Source organism: Echinops telfairi, unplaced genomic scaffold (assembly GCF_000313985.2).
Source record: "Echinops telfairi isolate 266 unplaced genomic scaffold, ASM31398v2 ScPeMD7_7469;HRSCAF=8507_0, whole genome shotgun sequence".
NCBI classification, from domain to species: Eukaryota; Metazoa; Chordata; class Mammalia; order Afrosoricida; family Tenrecidae; genus Echinops; species Echinops telfairi.
In genome coordinates, this window is record NW_022111372.1 from 70506238 (window position 1) to 70527444 (window position 21207).

General features: G+C 51.1%; 1 protein-coding gene and 1 pseudogene across 1 annotated transcript; one reads left to right on the plus strand and one right to left on the minus strand.

Moving 5' to 3' along the window:
* Positions 1–5268: 5268 nt before the first annotated feature.
* LOC115873530 lies at positions 5269–5416 on the plus strand (annotated as a pseudogene).
* A 7525-nt stretch (positions 5417–12941) lies between these two features.
* On the minus strand, positions 12942–18284 carry FABP6 (fatty acid binding protein 6). The gene is made up of 5 exons (XM_004696763.3): positions 18213–18284; positions 17728–17811; positions 15550–15725; positions 14057–14146; positions 12942–12995 (listed from the first exon to the last, which is right to left on the minus strand). The coding sequence occupies exons 2-5, from the start codon at positions 17792–17794 to the stop codon at positions 12942–12944; spliced, it is 387 nt and encodes a 128-aa protein (XP_004696820.1). The 5' UTR covers positions 17795–17811; positions 18213–18284.
* Positions 18285–21207: the final 2923 nt, after the last annotated feature.

Consider the following 21207-nt stretch of genomic DNA (forward strand, 5'->3'; position numbering starts at 1 on the left):
GTGTCTGTCGTGCAGAGTTCTCAGGAAGACGCTTATTAACCATGTGCAATATGTTTTTATTCTGACGGGCAGCCTGGGCTTTGTCTGTTCTTTTGGTTGGTTGGGGAGTCACACTGTTCATCTGTCAGAACTAGGGGGTGCAAAGGACCATTTTTTTTTTTGACTTTTTTTTTTTTAAGAGGATCGTATCTTGGTTTTCTGACCCCAGTTTGCCAGTCCAGGAGACCGTAGCAGGGGTGGCCAGGAAGGTGACCACGCACTGCTCAGCTGGATCCGAGGGTGTCATGGGTCCCTTCTGCCTCTGGCTACGTTGTTCAGGGCAGGAGGAAGCCTGCGTGCAGGCGGCGCTGCCAGCGTGGTGTCAGACGAACACAGGAAAGTGCGAGTTTGTTTATCATTCACCTCCTTTTCCTTTGCCGACCTCCCACTATTTATGTGCGACAGGTTTGGATTCCTAGTTGTTGTATCTGTCTGTTTGGGGCTGGGGGCTGCTGAGGCACCCCCAGCCTGCAGAGAAAGTCAGCCCTCAATAAACCCATCACCTGCTCTCTGCGTCTCTGGTTTCTGCTCCTGCGCTTCTCGCAGGTGTCCACGTTTCTTTCCTCCTCCCACATCAGCCCAGCTGAGAGCACTGCTCCTGCGGAGAGGAGGCTGAGGAGGGCCGGCTGCAGGAGGGCCTCTGCTGGAGCGGATCCTGCTTTCTGATTGGGCCTCAGCCTCTGGGGACGCCTACCCTGGGTTGGCATTCCAGCCCTACCAGGAGGGCAGTGGATCCACCCTCTCGGAGGCTCCAGCTTTCTACCCGTTCAGTGGCCATGGTCACTGCACTCATGAAAATTCAGTGGCAATACGATCCAAGGCCAGAGCCTACTCACACAAGTTCACTGTAGTCAAACGTGATCCGCTCTAACAGGCACGGTTACTTTATGTTCAAGGGGAAAGCGGGACGACTAGGGTCACAGAGTACATGAGATCAAGAGATGTGTTGCATTTGGTCAGTGGGCTGCACAGACCTCTGAGTATTGAAAAGCAAGGAGGTTACTTTGAGGCCTAAGGTGCAGCTGACCCACACCATGGTATCTTCAGTTGCCTCATATGCTTGTGAAAGTTGGGCATTAAGGAAGACCAAAGAAGAGTTGATGAGTTTGAATTGCGGTGCTGGAGAAGAACATGGAAACATTCCAGGAGTTGCTGAAAGGGCAAACATCTGTCTTGGAATAAGTACTTAAAGGCAAGGAGAATGGGACTTAATGTTAACATACTTTGGACATGTCAGGAGAGACTATTCCCTAGAGAATGTGGACCATGCCCTCAGGGTGCAGCGGGGGGAGGGGAGGGGAGGGGCCAGCAAGGAGATGCTGCTCATTAAGGGTCACAGGATGCAGTCCCCTGGGCCAGCACCCTGGGGACATGCTCTCACTGCGTGCACCCACACCATCAGTGGGTCTGGTACCCAGGGCAGGAAAGCAGAGTTCCCACGGGAAGGGGCATGGGGGGGGATTTGGGCAAACCGAGACAAGGGGAGAGCCCTCTGCCTGACCAAGGAAGCGGGGAAGGACTCGCATTTGGACAGTCTTGAAGAATAAGTCGATTTGGAAAAGCAAACTGGACAGGAAATTCCTAGCAGAGGGCCCTCCACAAGGGGACCAACGCAGTGGCCGAAAGCGGCTCCGGTAGAGGGACCGCTGTGAGGATGGCCCCGACTGGGCACGCTTGTATTGTACGTAGAGTTGAGGATGATGCTGCACTGGGCATGCTTGTGTTGTACATAGGGTCGCTGTGTGTTGGCACCAACATGATGGCACCTCGCGACGGACAATGGGGTTCTCCTGGAGGTGTCTGGGAAAGACTGTCAGCTGTGACCTAGAACCGGGTGTTCCACCCCAACACGATGACTGTTTTAGTTTAGGTTATTCTTTGTCTTTCTTGAAGCTCTATTGTTGCAAATATAAACAGCAAACTCAAACCAAATCCACAGACTGACTGAGTTGGAACTGACTCACTGGCAAAAACAACACAAGTTGATTCCAACTGGGAGACTGTACAGGGCTGCTGAGACTAAATCTTAGAACGTTTTATTGTGAATTAGGCAGGGACTCACATATCCGGCCATGTTTGCAGTCCACAACTTGAGCAACTTAGCAACCCCTCAGTGGCTCGCCTTCCTTCCCTTGCCCCTCAGCTCCCCCTTGTGGCACCGTCTTCCCCTCCTCCCATATTTAACACCTGTCCACCCACTAGCCTACTGCTTCCTCTTTCCCCCCCTGGCCCTCCCACTCCTGGTAACCATCAAAAGCTGTTGCTTTTTGTATGAAAGCTTTTTCGTGTTGTTGTGCCCCACGTCAGTGGCTCATGCAGTATGTGTCCACTGTTGGCTGATGTACTTCCCTCAGAACGTTGTTAGGTGCAGTTAGGTCAGTTCTGGCTCACAGTGACCCTGTGTACGACCGCAGCAACACTGCCCGGTCCTGCTCCACCCTCCTGATGGTCCTTACGTTTGAGCCTGCTGCTGCAGCCACTGTGTCAGCCCATCTGGTTGGGGCCTTTCCTCGCTCTCTGCCGCTCTACGTGACCAAGCATGATGTCCTGAGAACGTGACCAAAATACACGAGACGAAGGCTCGCCATCCTTGCCTCCGAGGAGCATTCTGGTTGTACTTCTTCCAAGACAGCTCTGTGTGTTTTTGGGGAGGCCACGGTGCTTCAGCATTCTTCGCCAACACCACAGTTCAAACGCATGGATTCTTCTTCAGTCTTCCTCATTCAGTGTCCGACTTCCACACGCATGAGAGGTGATTGAAGTCACCATGACTGGGGTCAGGTGCACCCCAGTCTTTAAGGTGGCACCCTTGCTTTTCAACACTTTCACCAGGTGTTGTGCAGCAGATTTACAAAATGCTTCCCTTTATCTCTTGACTGCTGCTGCCATGAGCGTGATTGGATTGTGGATTCAGACAAGACAAATCTAATCTTTTCTCCATTTATTATGATGTCTCCCATTCACTCGGTGTACCGCCCACCAAATCCATCCATGCCATAAAGTGCTTCAGAGTTTTACCATTATTCTCTAATGATGCAAAATATTCCATATCGTAAAAGGACCACAGTGATATTATCTATTCACCCGCCAATGGGCATTTAGATTGTTTCCATCTTCTTGCTGTTTTGAATAGTGCTGACCTGCACGTGGGTGCACATACATTTGCTTAACATTTGCTTGTGCTGTGTTTGTTTTTTCGGTATGGTATGAACCAAAACATAGTTGTTGGGTCATATGGTATTTCTATTCCTGTGGGGGACCAGCCTCCCCACAACTGAATAGGACCAAGAGGCAGTTGTGTCATTGAGGGGTACATTAAAGGAACGACAGACAAGGCAAGCAGGGCTCACCTCTTCGGTGGTGACTGGAACCAGAATGAGCCAGTAACGTATTGTCTCACAGCATATAGAATCTTGGGCATACAAGCACATATGTAACAGGAAGGGGTTGTATTAGAGACATACACATAACATGAGGGGTACAAGTTAGAGGTATGCACACAATAGGAAGGGGAGGTACCAAAGGCATACATCTGACAGAAAGGTATATGCGTAACAAGATGGGCGGACTCGAGAGTCAGACGGCAGTGTGAACTTGGTCATCTCAGAGCTGGCTTGGCTTTAGGGGTCCTTGAGCTCTTCTCCAGGGGAACAATCTATGATCCTTAGCTGAAGGGAGTTGGGTCCTACTTAGGGTGGGACAGACAATAGAGTCTGATTGCTTTTGATGACAGACAACCTTAAGGCAGACAGCCTTCAAGCAGTTAACCTTCAAGGGTATAGTAAGCAACCACACGCTTTCAAGTAGCACCTTAAAACTGGCGTTTTGGCAGGAGGGAGGTGGGAGGGCATTTTGGGCCGTTAATCGTAATTATGAGAATGTGATTGGGACCCAGCTCTAACTCACAACTGTGAAGGCTTCCCTCCACCCAGAAGTTTGCTTCCCAGGCTTCTTAAATATGAGAATAAAGAACTTGTCTGTGGATGAGTTCTCTCTTGCCGGTTCTCAGTTTCCCACGTATTCCCAATTGCTTGAGGAAGCCTATCGCTTTCCACAGTGGTTGCACCATTTTGCAGCCCCACCAGCCTTGTCTGAGGGCTCCAGGCTCTCCCAGCCTCGCCAGCATCTGTTCTCTATGTAGTGAACTCTGCTCTCAATGCTGGGATACAGTACAGTGGTCTCTGGTCATTTTGACTCGCAGCTCTCGCACGGCTGGTGACCTGGAGCACATCTTCCTTTGTTGGCCACCCGCTTGTCTGCCTTGGTGAGCTGTGTGTTCACGTGCTCTGCCCCAAAGCGTCCGTCTTTGCCGGAGCACACAGGTGCTGCTTCCTCCCCGGAAGCACCTGTTGGGGTTGAGCCACTGACCCTGCAGTTAGCAGCCCAGTGCCTAGCGCTTGGCAATTGAGGGTTAAATTATCCTCTGGTTCTTGCATCTTTCGAAATGCTGAGCAAGATTTTTCTCCCTTTTGGTTTTCTAACTCCATGTCTTAGAGCATTTCTTTGTAATCTTTTTATAACATTTTGTCTTCTCAAACTGTCCTTTGAAGTTTCCTGTTCAGCTCTTCCTCCAATCACTAACTTCTCTGCCTTCAAGAGCACGTTCCAGAGTCTCGTCTGACATCCCTATTGAGCTTTCATTTCTTTCCTGCCAACTGCAGGGTCCCTTTGAGGTGATGGAAATTTGCCCACGCTCTGGAAAGATTGGACCAGCCCCTGCTCACAACAAATTCTTCCCCGCACTCACCCTAGCTCGCTGCCCGCGCAGCTTCTAAGTCACTGAAAAGGCTTTCAGCCTTTCTTTCATCAAACCCACTGCCCTCTACTTCTAAATCCCGACGCATCGTGGCTCAATAGGACAGAGTAGACTGCTCCTTAGGACTTCCAGGACTCCAAGTCGTTACATGAGTGGGCAGCCTCTTCCTTATGCTGTGGAGGCCCGTGGGGTCCACTGGTCTTGTGCTCAGCAGCTCAACCCTTAGCCCACTGTGCCGCTGGGCTCTAGGGCAATTAACAGAACAAAACCCACTGCCAGCAAATCAATTCTGACTCCGAGCCACTCTCTGTGGGATTTCCTAGGCTGTAAATCTTGACAGGAATAGATAATTTCATCTCTTCCCATCTCTTATACTAAAGCATAGGTTCCTGAACTTAATTGCCCCCTCAACCCCCACTTCAGGAAAAAATAGAACATTCAGTGCTGGAAGTGGTAGCTCTGGAGCTGAGGCCATGGTGAAGCTGGCAGTGGACGCGATGTTCCCCTAGGGCACCAGGCCCTACGTGGGCCTGGATGAGGCTGTTGATGGACTTGGCCATCAACCAGAAAGCTATGCACACCAACTTTGAGGCTCTCTTTGATGATGACAATGGCCAGTGAGCCTTCCCAGCAGGGCCCAGGTCCGGCCTTGGCCCCACAGTGGTGTGGAGAGCACACAGGACTGCTAGAGGTGGCCAAGGATGGGCACGTGCTTGACCAGGAGGGAGAAGAGTGCTCTGTTCTCTGTATCAGGATGAGGCCTGCTTATCTCTCAACATGACCAGCCTTTCTCTGGATTTCAGTTCTTTCAAAAAAGGAAAAAAACTATTACTCAGTGTGCCCCTAGTGAATGAAAGCTTTTGCTCTGTAGCCCCAATTCCGGATGAAGGGTATGGATCTTTTGCAGACCCCCTGGATCACTCCAGTACCCCCCGGAGGTGGTGCTCCCCATTTTGGGAAGCATGGTGCTATAGCAGGGCTAAACGAGAGCCAGGCGCCCTGTTCTGACAGCCCTTCAAAGCAGACCGAAGGGCAAGCAGGGTGGCAGGGACAATAGCAGCTGACTGACTGACATTTACCAGGCCTTTGCTGTGCACCAGCACCATGGTAAGAGCGTTCTCATCATCTCAGGAGCTCCATGCAGTCCGGCCTCTGCTGCTGCGTTTCACAGATCAGAAAACTGAGGCGTGGAGGGGTTGTTTGTCCATGGGCGGCAGCAGGCCGAGGAGGAGTCGCAGTTTAAGCCCAGTCTGAATGGGCACCAGCAGCCCGCACTGCCTCCGTCAGAGCGGTTGAAGCAGTGCGTGGGGGGCCCCTGGCTGCCCCGCTCACCTGGTGGAGGAGACCTGTCAGCGGGACAGAATAGTGGCCATCATAGGGTCATAAACGAGAGGAATTGCCTGGCGTTCACCCTCTGATTTATGGAGGGGCAGGGGGTTCTCAGAGCCGTGCTCACCAGCACACGGATAAATCGCTCCTAGCACATCCGCCTCAGCTAACATGATTCACCACCCATCTGTGGGCCAGACAGCCTTGCGAGGCCTGCCCCGGTGCACTCGGGTCTGGGAGGGTTCCCCCTGAGTCTGTGCAGGGGGAGGTCTGCCGCCTCTCCCAGCAGGAGGGGCCTGCCTCTGAGCTGGCTCCGGCCCAGGTAGGGCTTGCATCCCAGGCTCCGGGTGGCATCCAGCTGCTCAGACCACCCAGGAAGCTCCCTCCCTGCCCTGCCCCAGCCCCAGCTGGTATTTGCATTTCTGGGCACTCAACAGAAAGACAACTTAGCAGCTTGTTAACCACAGCCTGTTTCACTGTAAAACCCTTGCAACTTTAATGTCTGCTAAAAGCATACGGCAGGGGCTTCAAGGCCAAATGCCCGCCAGGAGCCGGCTGGCAACATGTGGGCTGGGGTCCTGCAGGGAAACCCTGAGAGCATGAGGAGCTGTGGACTGAGGACTGTAGAGCCGGGTCTTCCTAGGGGACATTTGCGAGGCAAGCTTTGTGTTGCCAAACCAGGTACACACCCATACACACACACACTCACCACTCACCACTCCCCAGCCCACAGAGAAGCAGCAAATCTGCATTTTCTATGAGGTCCATGACTTTTGGTGGGTTTGAAGATGGCATTTTAAAATCGTAACCCAATAAGAATACATCTGGCTCCACCGTCTTGGAGCCTGTGGTGCCTGCTGGGAACAGGATTTTCAAACCAGCAAATGTAGCATTGGGGGCGGGGAGAGGGTGGGGGCTTCAAAAAGTCTGTGGAAAATGGATTTAAAAGATGTTGGAATGGTTCCAAGGACTTTTTAAAGCCCCCTGGTGTGTCGCGAAAGCGGTGGTCTGAGGCCGCGTTTACTGGTCTGTGGGATCAGCAACACACCACTCTTCTGAAAGCTGGAGGTGCTTATGCCTGGGTGAAACGGAATTCTTCTTAAACAAGAGCTGTGCTTGTGTGGGCAAAGCAGCGAACAGGGCAGGGGCTCCTGGAAGCCCACGCAGCAAAACCAGAGCCATCTGGGGGAAGGTGAGCTGCACCCTGCAAGTGGTGGCATGGCCGTGCCAAATTCTGAAGCAAGCGTCCTGCTAAGGCCGTTTCAGCACCGAACCAGTGCAATGCAGTACCCCTCACAGAGCTGAGCTTCCTGGAAATTCATGTGTACCCCACCGCCAAAGTAGGCCATTCCATGAAACCTGTCATAGGCCAAAATGGCATAAAACGAAGAAGCTACCATTGACTTAGATGGGAAAATTGAGCATTCCCAACCCCCCAAAATAACCTCCCAAATCATACCAGATGGCACAACGGAAAATAGCACTGGCATACCGTGTTGACAGGCACAGCTCAAAGCTGTGCGGCTGGATGCTGAGTGCAGTTCCCAGGGAAAGGGGGTTGGTGACACAGACCCAGTCCCTGCTGCTCAGGATCGCTGCAGAACAAACAGAACCCGCGTGCTGCTTCTGCTGCTGCTCTTAAAACACAAAGGCCTCCTCGGATCTCTCAGCGGAAACAGGCGCTCATGTAGGTCTTTGCCAATTGCAAAGTGGCATACAGTGAGATTCTGAAAGGCAGGGGGAAACTGTGAATTGGTGCCTGGTGAGAATATAGGAACCATGGTGGCCTAGTGATTACGTGCTAGGCTGCTAACTGTAAGGTCAGCAGTTCGAAACGACCAGCCGCTCCTCCGGAGGAAGATGGGCCTACTTCCTTAAAGAGTTCTAGTCTCGGAAACTCACAGGAGCAGCTCTACTCTGACCTGCAGTGTCGCTGTGAGTCGGCATCGGCTCAGTGGCAGGAAGTTGATTTGCTTTTGTTTGGGGAGGAATATAGATAGAGGCCAAAGTGAGTGGTTCTTGGGCTGGACATTTGCCGTCCAATCTCTCAGCCACTCCAAGGAAGAGAGATGAGGCTGCTGCTCCCCTGCAGATTCAGTGTTGGAACGGTCTGTGGGGTCGCTGAGAGTCAGACCCGCCCGATGGCAGCGAGTTTGGGTTTTCCAAAGTACACACATGAAGGCCTTGGGCCCGAGAGGTGGAAAGGCTGGCATTTCTGCTCTTAGCTGGGTGACCGCGAGAAAAGCCACATCTCTGCCTCTAGAGCCCCGGTGGTGTGTTCTTCACTGAGCTGCGAACTGTGATGCCTGGAAACTGTCCGCGAGCGCCCGCTACTGTTTCACTCAGAGCCACGCACCAGGCTGAGTTGAGACACTCCTAGGTTTACTCTGAAACACCTGATACCGGGGCTTGCTACCTCCAAACGGCTTCAAAGATCCAGGGAAAGTCAAGGAAGTAATAAACCTCAAATTATGGGACAGAAGCAAGTGCTTGCAATGTCCCAGGAAGAGATTCAGCAGGTCTTTACAATGTCACGGGTTCAGTGGCAGGGTTGGCAGTGCTGGTTAGGAAATCATCTGCAGTGACCATTAGACCACCGTCCCCTGCAGCTTCAGGTGCCTTTGGTCACCTAAACCAGGGCGGTGCTTCCTGCCTGGCCTTAAGAGACCACAACTCCTGAGGCTACTGAATGGGGAGTGAATCCTCTCTGGCTACTAAATGTTCTTGCTAGCCTCCTTTCTGAGTTAAACCATCCTTACTGATTAAGCTTAGGATAAAATTTTAACTGCAAAGTGGGGGAGGGGGTTAGTACAGTTTAGACTTTTAGCAAATTATATCTTACATTAGGTTATATTTCTACTATTTTGATGAATAGTATGCTAACTCACCCCCTCTGTCAACTGCAAGGTCAGCAGTTCGAACCCACCGGCTGCTCCTTGGGAGGAAGATGAGGCTTTCTCCTCCTCTGCCCCTGTAAAGGGTTCGTCTCAGTTCTACTCAGTCCTGTAGGGTTGCTGAATCAGCATCGAGTCCATGTCAGTGAGAGAAAGAGTATCTCTGGACCTGCCTTGATTTGCAATGCAAGAAGACCATCAGCCCGATGTCTACTTCAGGTGTGTGGTGAGACCATTGGGGATATATGGCATCCTTATTTGTCAGCGAGCTCTGCACTCTAAATAAGTGAGCCTCTCCCACCTGTGGGGGCTCAAGCAAGCCTCAGTTCTCCTCCCTCTGGTTCAGCTCTGGCTTTAAAGCAGTGGTTCTCAACCTTCTTAATGCCATGACCTTTTAATACAGTTCCTCATGTTGTGGTGACCCCCAACCATGAAATTATTGTGACTTATGAATCGGGCGACCCCTGTGAGAGTGTTGTTCGGCCCCCCAATGGGGTTGCGACCCACAGGTTGAGAAACGTGGCTATAAAGGAAGATCTGCTCAAGTGCTCAGGCTGCTGCTGGGCCAGCTGTGACCAGGACTGTCGGCCTGGGCTGCAGCAGACACCCAGGCAGGTTATACAGGACCCAGGCCGTCTGCTGCTCCCTCTCGGCATAGGATTGGATGGATCACGGAGCTTCTTTCCATCTCAGTTTTTTTATCTGGATCATGGGAGGGTTGGGACTGGAAGGGTCTCTGAAATCACGTCACAAGGGACATGTCACCAGGACATCTCCCAAATACTGTTCAGCAGCGCGGAGGGCCGCCTGGGCATCTGTCCCTTCAGCAGGCTCCTTAAAGGATGCTCCTTGCAACAATCAGGTCTGCCCCTTCTCCCTGCGGTCCAGACACTGGGACTGTGGGTGCCTCTTCTCGGGTGAACCACTAAGAAGGGGCTTAGCATTAATAGCTCCCGTCGATGTCCTGGGCCCTTGGTTTAACACCTTACCCAGATCTCCTTACCCTCTTACTTTCCATTTTCCCTCAGTTATTAGTGTGATTAGTGGTGTGGTCCTCACTTTCCTATTCCGGACGCTGACACTCAGGGAGGCCCCAAGGGCCATCATAGGTAGGTGGTGGGACTGGGTTCCCACTGAGATACGCCTGACTGAGGAGCCCATGTGACTGCCCATACCATGTCACCATGAGATGACACAAACATTCCCACCCAAGGCCCAACCACACTTTCACTGCCCACTTGGTGCCTGTGGGGCAGCAGGCTGGGGTGGCGGAGCACCACCTAGTGGTAGTCATTAAAGATACTTTGGGGACCACATCCTCCACTAGGTAAATGTGGCTTAAAGGAAGAGGTCCCCAGCAGAGATAACTCTCAAGGTTCAAAATGCCAAAATCATGTAGAACCTGGAGCAAAAGCACTAGAATTTCAGTCTGTGGAGCAAGAAGTCGTGACAGCTTCCTCAGTGACGGGAGCAGAAAGGGGAGGTGGTTGCAGACTGCTGACCTTCTGCCCACCCCTCAAATACATCTATGAGATTCACTCTGTGTTGTGTGACCTGATGTAAGGTCCTTGCCCTCGCTAAACTTTGGTTTCCAAGACTGTCCAAGGCAGGCTTTAAACTACCAAACTCAGAAGTCCTAAAATTCCTTGAGTCTCTGAAGAACAATAATGGCTTAAAATGTACTACACTGCCCACTTAGGTCCAGCCCAGGAATTAACAGCCATCTCTCTTTCTCATTCACTCCCCTTCTCTTGTCTCCCTTCCTATCTCCATTTTCAGCCTAATTGTGGCTACCTCTCTGTTATTTAGATGCTGATGACCCCAGCTCATTATGAGTCATTACTCAGTCTGGAGAGGAAGCAGCAGCACTGCTAGTTTAATTTGATGCTTACCTGGTTCACTTCATTAGCAATCCATTTTGGCCAAAAGGGTGAAATTCATGGGGTCCTGGCTTGAAGGAAGGGTCAGTAGGGAGGGGCTGAATGCTGTTCTTTGAAAAATAAACACAGTTTCAGGGGAGAGCCTGGCCCATGAGCTGCACGATTCCATCCGTCCAGGCTAAAGCTGGCCACGAGCATGAGGGTCCACAAGGGACACCGTTGGAAAGACCTTGGGTGAGGTTGCACTGACTTGTGCCTGCTGTGTGCCAGGCGCTGGGCAGGGCTCTGTGAAGGCCTCGGGTCTCATGGCCACGACGGGGCACTTGCACGTCTGAGGAAGCAGGGATCAATCACAGAAGCACTCGGTGTCTCGAGGTCAGTCAGCTCTCCTGCTGGGTCTGGGCTTCCTTTTCAGGTGCGTGTCGTTGCTTTTTTATTAGTCCGGGAGGACGCTCTCGTTGGGCACTACCATGTCTTTGCATCTCCCTCTCCCTTTTCACAAGGCAGGGAGCCCTCAGATCAGGACCTCAGCCCGGCAACAGAACCTGGCTAGAAACCAGCATTGTTTCCATTTGATTTTTTAAAACCACCTCTTTATATCAAGTGATACTGACTTTCCATGTGCAGAAGTGATGGTAAGTCTCCACTGTAGCAAAAACAAGTGAATTGGCATTCAGAAAAAAAATGTTTAATATTGGGCAAAAAGAAGTCATGTTGGTGGTACACAGATGTGGCTAAGTGGCCACTGGAAGAGGCGGAGGAGAAAAAGCCTGTTCAGTGCTCTGCATTCGGAATGATCGAGCCAGGGACAGCTAGCAGGCCACCCTACATCCTCCTACAGCCGGGGAAGACCTACTCATCAGTCACAGGCTATCCAGCAGACCCAAATACCACATCAGAATCCTTCTCAACCCATGTCCCAGACCCCTGCCAACGGTGTAGTCCCACCACCTTTCCCAGCTCACCACGGCCTCATGGAGTTTCTCCTAGGCCTCCATCCAGACCAGGGCACCCTTAACCTCTCTGTGCCCCAACTTCCTCACCTTAAAACGGGGAAAACTGCACCTACCTTATAGAGTTGTGACCAGGTGCCCTGCTGGTGCCCTGATTACTGTTGCACTACTAACCTTGAGCTCAGCCATTCAAAAACACTAGCTGCTCAGCAGGAGAAAGGGAGGCTTTCAACTTGGTTAAAGATTTACAATCTCAGAAACCCACAAGGGTAGTTCTACCCTGACCTATGAGGTCTACCCTGTCCTATGAGTCAGAATTGACTGGATGGCAATGTTTGGGGTCTTTTAAATAGCTTTATGAAGAGGAAATAATTTAAAATAACATGCAAATCAAGGAATTCCACTCCTAGAATTCCACCCAGCATAATTGAAAGCAGAGATGTAGACCCTTCCTATCACCTCTATCTCAGAGATGGTCAGCCCTCCTTGGGCCTTCACTGCCCTCGCCCCACCCCAGTCCCATCTCTCCCAGTGAGTAAGCTGGGTCTTTCATAAATTCCCACAACCCATTGATAGCAGATCCACAGCCAAACTGTCACCTTCCCCCGGCTCACCCCGGGGCATCTGTCCAAGTGCCTGTGCCCAGCCTGGAGTCCAGAAATCAGTGCCACTACTGTCCTCACCTCAAGTCCCAACCTGCCTGCTCTGTGAGCCATCTGAGTGTCAGCATGTTACCCCTCCCAGGTGGCATGTCTCTCTAGAGGAGCCCTCACCCAAGAACTGAGGCTGAGTGACCACAGGCCCAGCAAGCAATAGGTGGCAGGGTGGGGTAACGAGTGCCCACCTGCTTCTCGAGGGCTGTCTCAGTCCATGATCCTGCTTCCCTCTACCATGACCCGGATGCCACAGGGCACTCAGGTCCAACGTGTAGCCAAGTGACCGTCCTCCCAGACTGTCGCACTCCCACCCACCAGAAACTGCCCCAGACACGAGACACCACAAACGAAGGGACTACGGAGAGCAGAGGGTCTCTTCTTGTGTCAGCTTTATTAGTGGCTTCTAGGCCCCCCGCAGGCCTCGACCTCGCGGCTCAGGCCAGCCTCTTGCTCACACGCTCATAGGTCACGCCTCCGATGGTGGAGATCTGAAAGAGGCAGCCAGAAGAGAGGGAGTCAGTACCCAATACTAGACGGACCCAAGTAGCCAGGGGGCGCAGCTGAAGGAAGACAAGCCCCAGCCCAGCTCTGAGAAGCTGGCCTGTCTCCCAGTTTGTTCCCTGAGTCACTCTGTGGACTCCACGCAGTTGTGAGAGGTGTCTGGTCTCGGTAACCTAACCTTCTATTTGTCCACTTAGCTCACCTGTGCAGGAGCTGCTCTAGAATTATCCCCTTCGATCCTCCCAACAACCCTAGGAAGGGGCCCTCAGCGTACAGATGAGGAAACTGGCATTTAGTCAGGTCACCGTCCCAAGCTCTAGGGGCCAAGCTCAACCACTGCATGGTACAGTGTGATGGGAGCATATGGACCATGCAGAGGGTGGAGGGGAGGGGCCGGCAAGGAGATGCTGCTCATTAAGGGTCACAGGGTGCCATGCCCCTGGGCCAGTGCCATTGGGACACTCGCTGAATGTGCCCACACCATCAGCGGGTCTGATACCCAGGGCAGGAAAGCAGAGTTCCCACAGGAAGGAGCATGGGGTGGGCTGAAGGAGGGCATAAACCGAGAAATTATGGGGAGCCCTCTGTCTGGCATTTGGACTGAAGACTATGTAGATTTGGGAAAGCAAACAGGAGGACAGGAAATTCCTAACAGAGGCAACTGTATGGACCAAGAAGGGAGGTGGGTGGGGACGAGCATGTGGCTGGGACGCTCCGCAGAGGATGTCCGCAGGGAAGGGGCAGGAACCCTGGTTTCCTGGGCTCCTCCCGTGAAGGCCTGTCTGGAGGAGAGGAGCCCAGGGCCCTCACGCTCAGCCTGGGGCTGCCAGGCTATTTTCGCTGGTCTGAGGACGCAGGTACCTAGAGGAGCCATGGGAGGTGATGAGTGTTTTGCATGTGGGAGGAGGCGTGGATGCAGGAGGTGAGAGGACCTGGATTGGGGAAGGGGGAGAGGAGAGCTTGGCAAGGGGCACCCAGGGTTGGGGGCGGGGGGTGGTGGGTGGGATGCCGGTGGCTTCGACCATGCAGGAGCCAGCAGGACACTTACCTCCACCAGCTTGCCTCCCACAATCTCTGAGGTCTGGTGATAGTTGGGGAAGTCCACGACTACCTTCTCGCCCTCCATCTGCACAGTGGCCTGAAAGGGAAGGACACTACAGTCATGTGCCCAGAGGACAAGCTGTGCTGTGTAGCCCCATCGGTATACTTGGAGCAGGACTCGCATGACCACTAGAGTGCGGGTGGGCCGTGGTTTTATTCTGCCATCACTGCCTGTGCCTGCAAAACCCGGGCAGCGAGGAAAGGGCGAGTGCAGAATGGGTGCTCAATAAAAGAACAACTATATTGTGGTTGCAAACTGGGCTGCGCGATCCACAAGGTTACCAACTAGAAACCACGAGCCACTCTTCAGGGGACGACGGGCTTTCTGCTCCGGGAAACAGTTACAGTCTCAGAAACGCACAGGTCCCTATAGGACCCTCTCCTGTAGGGTCACTTTGAGTCAGCATAAACTCGATGGCAGGGAGTTGAGCCAGAAGGACAAGGATCTCTGGCGGAGCTGTGAGTTCTATATTGGGCTACTAACCACAGGTCGGTGGTTCAAACTCACCAACTGTGCTGCCAGGGGAAGATGAGACTGCTTCCAGACCCTGTATGGGGCTGTGATGCAGAATTGAGTCAATGGCAGTGGGTTGGTTTGGTGGCCCGAAAGACAAATAGAATCACTCCACTGCCACTGGGTGGTTCCGATGCATGGTGACCCTTCAGGACAGGAAGTGCTCTGCAGGGTTTCTGAGACTGTAACTCTTCTTGGGAATAAGCAGTCTCATTTTTCTCCTGTGGAGCAGCTGATGGATTTGAACAGCTGATCTCCTCGTTAGCAGCCCAGCGAGTAAGCCACTGTGCCAGCAGGGCGCCTTGAAAAGGCTCTCATATTTGGTAGAGGACCGGGGAAAATAAATGGTCCCCTCACTGAAATGGAGGGACCTAATCCCCACAACAAGGGGCTCACACACACCGAGAGTCATGAAGGTGGCCCAGAACCTTCCCACTGCGAGTCAGTCGACAACAATTGATAGCAGCTAACAACCACCACCCCAGTCATCTCAATCTCAGGAGATTAACTGTGTTAAAACGTGGGCCCCAGACGTATTAAGTGCTCGGTAAATGTTAGCTATTGTTTGATAATCAGAAAACAGACAAACAACCTCACTGCCATGAGTCAATTCCAACTCAGGGCGACCTAATTGGACAGAGTAGCTTGGCTCCTGTGGGTTTCTAAGACTAAATCTTTCGTAGAAAGCCTGTCTTGCTGAACTGCTGACATTTCGGTTAGCAGCCCAAGGAGTCACCCAGAGCACCAGCAGGGCTGTTAGTGAGTAGAGCCAGGGGACTGAATCCCTAGTAACTGGAGCACTAGGTGATGGGTGCTAGACTAGTTGGGTGACCTCGGGTTGGTGGGCAGGGTGGCCACATTTGAGATGGGGAGATTAACCAGAGGCCCAGGGACAGGGAGGTGGGGGTTGACCTGGGGCCTCTCACCTTGAACTTCTTGCCTCCCATGGTCACCATGTCACACTCCTTGCCGATGGTGAACTTGTTGGTCATGGAGTGGCCCCCGGGGTAGTGCTGGGACCAGATGAAGTCCTGCCCATTCTGCTGCACCTCTGTGACGATCTTGAAGTTTCGGCCCTTTTCTATCGCGTCACTGGGGAGCCCTGGGCAGGGGGACAAGCAGAATGTCACGTAAGAGCTGCTTACAAGGCTGTGCTTGGAGAAAGCTTTCCTCCCCGGCTGTAGGCTGACCTGGAAGTGTAAGAGCAAGCTCGCCCAGCCCCAGTCCTCGCATTCATTGAGCGTATGGGGGATAATAAAGGCCATCTCACAGGGTGGCAAGAACGGCATCAAAAGTGACGGTGACTTGCACACCCTTGGTCCCACCGAGTTGGTACCCAGTAATGGCACACCTGGTGCTGTGTGCCCAACGACTAACTGAAACGTTGGTGGTTCAAACCCACCCAACAGCTCTGCAGAAGAAAGACCTGCCAGTCGGCTTCCGTGAACACCCAGGCAACCCTTTTGGGGTTCGTTTTGTTTCGTTACCCGTTGTTTGCCTTCGGCGGGATTTGCCCCGCCGCCACAGTTTGGTTGGGGCTCTTCAGATGCAATTTATGATGTGAATAAAGCCGAAATATAACGGGTACTTGCCATACCCACCAAGTTCTAGAATGAAGGGACTTCGAGACTGTGTCTTCCAATGCTTTTACTTTGTAGATAAGGAAACAGGCCCCGGGGCCGATAGGGCTTCTTTAGTCTCTGAGCAGATTTACAGAAGCGCCAGGTCTCCGATTGAGTTTTACAACACCAGACTCTTGTGAACAATGCCAAGTCCCTGTGCCCCTAGGGGTGGCTCCTGGTAATGGCCTCCAAAGAGCCCTCACCTCCCAGAGCCCCAGCTGTCTGGCGTCTCTGGCCCTGCCTGACCGGGTTAGCAAGCAAGACATGACCTCCAAAGGTGGGCACATGTCTCCTGGGCTGTCATGACAACCTCAATCATAAGGACCTTGGACTTCGTGAACTGAGGTTCCTGCGGGATAGTCGAACTGCTCCCTCACTGGTTCCTCACCTCCACTGGTGGGAGTTGAGAGGGGATAGGAGGGAGGGGATCTTTGATCCCCCTCCCCCACACACCCACACCCCAGCTACCACTCCCCATTCAGCACAGCCAAAGGCCTGTTTGGTGCATGGCTGAGTGAGTGAATGGCATGTCAAAGCTGGAATCCACGGTAGCTCTCAGCCTGCCCCCGCCCAGCCAGACAGGGTGTGAACCGACACCAGTCGTCATAGTGTCTTGGGTGTTAATGTGACATCTGTCACTGACTTTGTAGATGACCTCAGGTAAGTATTCATGAGTAACATGGGATAAAAATTTTTTTGAAAACCCAGCCTTTTGCCAATGAGTAGATTCAAACTTACAACGATTCTGTAAGACAGAGTGGGGCTACCTCACAGGGTTTCCAGGCTGCAAGCTTTACAAACTCAAACCGTCACAGCGTCCTCCTGGGAAGCCGCTGGTGACTTTGAACCTGCTGCTGGATATTCAGATCATCTCCAAGCTTCGTTTATTCTAAGTAACCTGGAGATCAACACTCTTGTCCACACCTCTTAGTAGACACGGCCGGTACTTCACTAGGCTTATTTGCTAAGGATGAATTCCCACATGTGATACTCCTAGAACAAAGGATTTATGCATTTAAACATTTTCTATCTATTACTCTACTACTCTTCAGAAAGGGCAGAGCGTTCACACTCCCAGGTTCGTAGTTGAACACTTACTTACCCACTGCTGCCCTGGGCTCCTTCACACTCAGCTAGCCCTTGCATATAGCAGGCACTCAGTTCATGTCGGGATGAGTTAGCGAATCAAGCCTCAGTTTCTCCACCTACTAACTGTGTGACCTCAGATGAGAGCTCGACTTCTCAGGGCCTCAAGTTTTCCATCCGTAAAATGGAGTTAATAATCTGCTGTCAGCTTGCTGAAGGCAGTAACGACACATTCCTATTGTCCCCGGAGCCTGACATGGAGTAGTACGTGTGAGTGGCATGGTGAACCAATGTATGATGAATGAAGGCCTGTCCCGCTCGAGGCACCCCCCCTCCTGCCCCAGAGCTGGCTGGGGTGAGGCAGCCCTGGGGAAGGCGTCTCAGTAGCCCACTCACCGAGGCGCTTCATGAACTCATCGTAATTCTTCTCACTCTCGATCTCGAACTTGCCGTTGAAGGCCATGCTGCTGGAGAGGGGAGCTGCAGAAGAGCGTGCAGAGGAGGATATGTGATCCAGCCCTGCTGCTGCCCCACTTATAAACATTCCCCGCTGCGAAGGCTCAGCCCCTGAGTCACCCCACTTCGCTCCCCCGCCCCTGAAGAGGAAGCACCCCTGGTTTATGACATGGGCAGGGCCTGGAGACCTCAGGACCTGGAGGTCGTTCACCAGGGGAGGTGCTGGCTACCAGCCCACTGCCAACCCCAGCAAGGGACTGTGCACGGTTTGCAGGGCTGTCCTCTGTTCACACTCCCATCCCTCATCCTGTACTCCCTCACCAACCACAGCACAAGGAGCACCTGCTGTGCGTGTGAGGTGGCCACGATGAAGGAGACAGCCCTCCCCGAAGACCTCCCAGCCTCAGCAGAGAAAAGCCGTGTACCTGCAGAGAGGCAGATCTATGACCTGGAAGGAGGGAGGGGTCTGGCTGGGGGTCTGCGGCATCTCTGGGAAGGAGCTGGCATTAAAGGTCCCACAGGGAAGGACCTGTTGGATTTGCAGATGTGGAAAAGCAGGAAGTCTGGGGGAGGCAGAGAACGTGGAGCGCTGGCGTGCAGGAATGAGAGAATAGAGGGGTGGAGGGAAGGGCTGTGGTGGAGACAGGAATGTGTCATGGTGCAGAGCACTGGCAGGGTCTGGAGAGCCGGACTAGAGAAGCGGCAGCCCGTGCACTTGAAGGCAGAGGAGCTGGGTGCCGAGAAGCACCTCGTGCCAAGCACTAGACTAGGAGCGTTCAGAAATTTCCTTTAAGGAGTCTCTAGACCCATGTTAATATCATGGTGTAGAGGAATGTTGCTGTTAGGTGCCATGGATTTGATTCTGACCCATAGTGACCCTGTGCGCGATAGAACAAAACTCTTTCTGCTCCCGCGCCGTCTCGTTGAAGGCCTTCCGCATTTTCGCCACCCCTCCGCTTTACCAACCACGAAGTCTTTCTCCTGACACTGGTCTCTCCTGACAACATGTGCAAGTGTATAGAGGTATATCCTATCCTGTTTCATACTTTACATAACTGCTGCTGGACCTTTAGGTTGCTTCCAAGCTTTCTTTATTCTAAATAACCTTGAGATAAACACTCTTGTTCACACCTGTTTGTAGATAAGTCGGGTATTTCACTAGACTTGTTAAAGATGAATTCCCACGTGTGCTATTCATAGAACAAAGGTTTTACGTGTTTAAACATTTTCTGTTAGTCTAAAAATATTCAAGAAAGTTATATCGCATTCACACCCCACCTCTAGCATATAAGAACTTCCTCTTGCTGATAATAACAATGATGAAATAATAATGACAACTAATAGCTAATATTTATTGAGTGCTTGTGGCCCATGGACAGGCTCCCTGCTCAATGTTTCCCATGGATTATTTTACTTCATCCTCAAAAATACCCCATGGCATGAATGTCAGTAGTGTCTCCATTTGCAAAAAAAGAAACTGAGGTTCAGAGAAGTTAACTGACTTGCCCAATGTCACAAATTCATATCTGCTTCCAAACAACCCTCAAATTTTGTCAGGATGTTCCCCCAGCTCCTCCTCTGGCCGTCTCCACAACATAGTGAGGCTACCTTCTTCACGGCCTGCTGGTGCCTGTTTTCCATTGTTTCTTCTCATTGGAGTTGTGCCACATCAGCAAATGAAGGTCCCAGAAACTTTACTCCATCGCATGGCTAAGATCTCCTCTGCTGTGAGGAGGCAGCTCTTCCCGACTTACATTGTGAGTGCCTTGTAACCTAAAGGCGCTCATTTCTGATACTATATAAGGATTCTGTGGGAACTATATTGAAAGATCCTGGAAGCATCAAAAGGAGATGGAAGGAATATACAGAATCACTGTATCAAAATAACTGGTTGATGTTGAACCATTTCTGAATGTAGCCTGCGATCAAGAATCAATGGTATTGAAGAAGTCCAAGTTGTACTGAGACGTTGTTGAAAAGAGTAAACCCTCTGCCATCAAGTTAGCTTCAACTAATAGCGACTCTATGTAGTTTCCAAGTCTATCAATCTTCACCAGAACAAAATAACCTCATCTTTCTATCAAGGAGCAGCTGGTGGTTTTGAACCACTGACATTGTGATTAGGAATCCAACACTTACCTGACAGCACCACTAGAGCTCTTTTGGTGAAAAATAAGGGTCTAAGAATTCATGGAATGCCAATGGAAATGTTTCAACAAGCTGAAGCACTGGAAGCACTCACTCATCTATCCCAAGAAATTAGGAAGACAGTCACCTGACCAACCAACTGGAAAAGATCCATATGTGTACCCATTTCAAAGATAGGTGACCAACGGAATGTAGAAATTGTCAACATTATTAATATCACATGCAAATAAATTTTTGCTGAAGATATTCAACAATGGGTGTAGCAGCACATTGACAAGGGGCTTCCAGAAATTCAAGGCAGATTCAGAAGAGGATATAGGACAAAGGCTATCATTGCTGAACTTCAACTTCAGATGGATCTTGTTTGAAAGCAGAGACTATCAGAAAGAGACTTACTTTGTTTATTGACTATGCAAAGCTTTTCAACTGTGCGGAGCATCACACGCGGTGAATGCGTGTTGGGAAGCATGGGAGGTGCCGAGCACTTCATGGTGCTCCTGTGAAAACCTGCACCTACACCCCAAAGGGAGTTGTTCAAGCAGCAAAGGCATAAAATCAGCAAAGACGTGCATCCAGATTGGATCCCTTCACCAGACTTATTCAATCTCTATGCAGAGCAAATGCTTCTAGAAGCTGGACTAAACGGAAAAGAACACAGTATCAGAATTGGAGGAAAGCTCATTAACAACCTGTAAAACACAGAATAGCAGGATTGTGCTTAAGGAAAGCCAAGGAAGAGGACTTGAAGCACTTAGTGTTAAAAATCAGAGATGACAGCCTTCGGTATGGGTTAGACCATAGCATAAAGAAAACAAAAATTTTCACAACTGGACTAATTAGCAACATCATGATAAAGGGTGGGCAAGATAATGTAGTTGTCGAGGATTTCATTTTATTTGACTCCACAGTCAATGCCCACGGAGTCAGCAGTCAAGAAATAAAATGACAGTGAGTTTATGTTAATGGTGGTGGAATAATTTGGAAAAGGATATCAATAGTGGTTGTTAACAACATGAAGAATATAATCAATGGCACTGAATTATACATGTAGAAGTTGTTGAATTAGAGAATGTTTTGTTGTGTATATTTTTATCAATATAAAAAATAATAATTACATGAATAATAATGAGCACAAGGAAGAAGAAAATGTTCTTGGATTGATTGTGGTGATAATTTTACATTTCTTGATATGATTGAATTATTGAATTGTATGGCATGTGGATGAACTTCCAATAAAACTGTCTAAAAAAAGAAAGAAATCAAATTATGTAT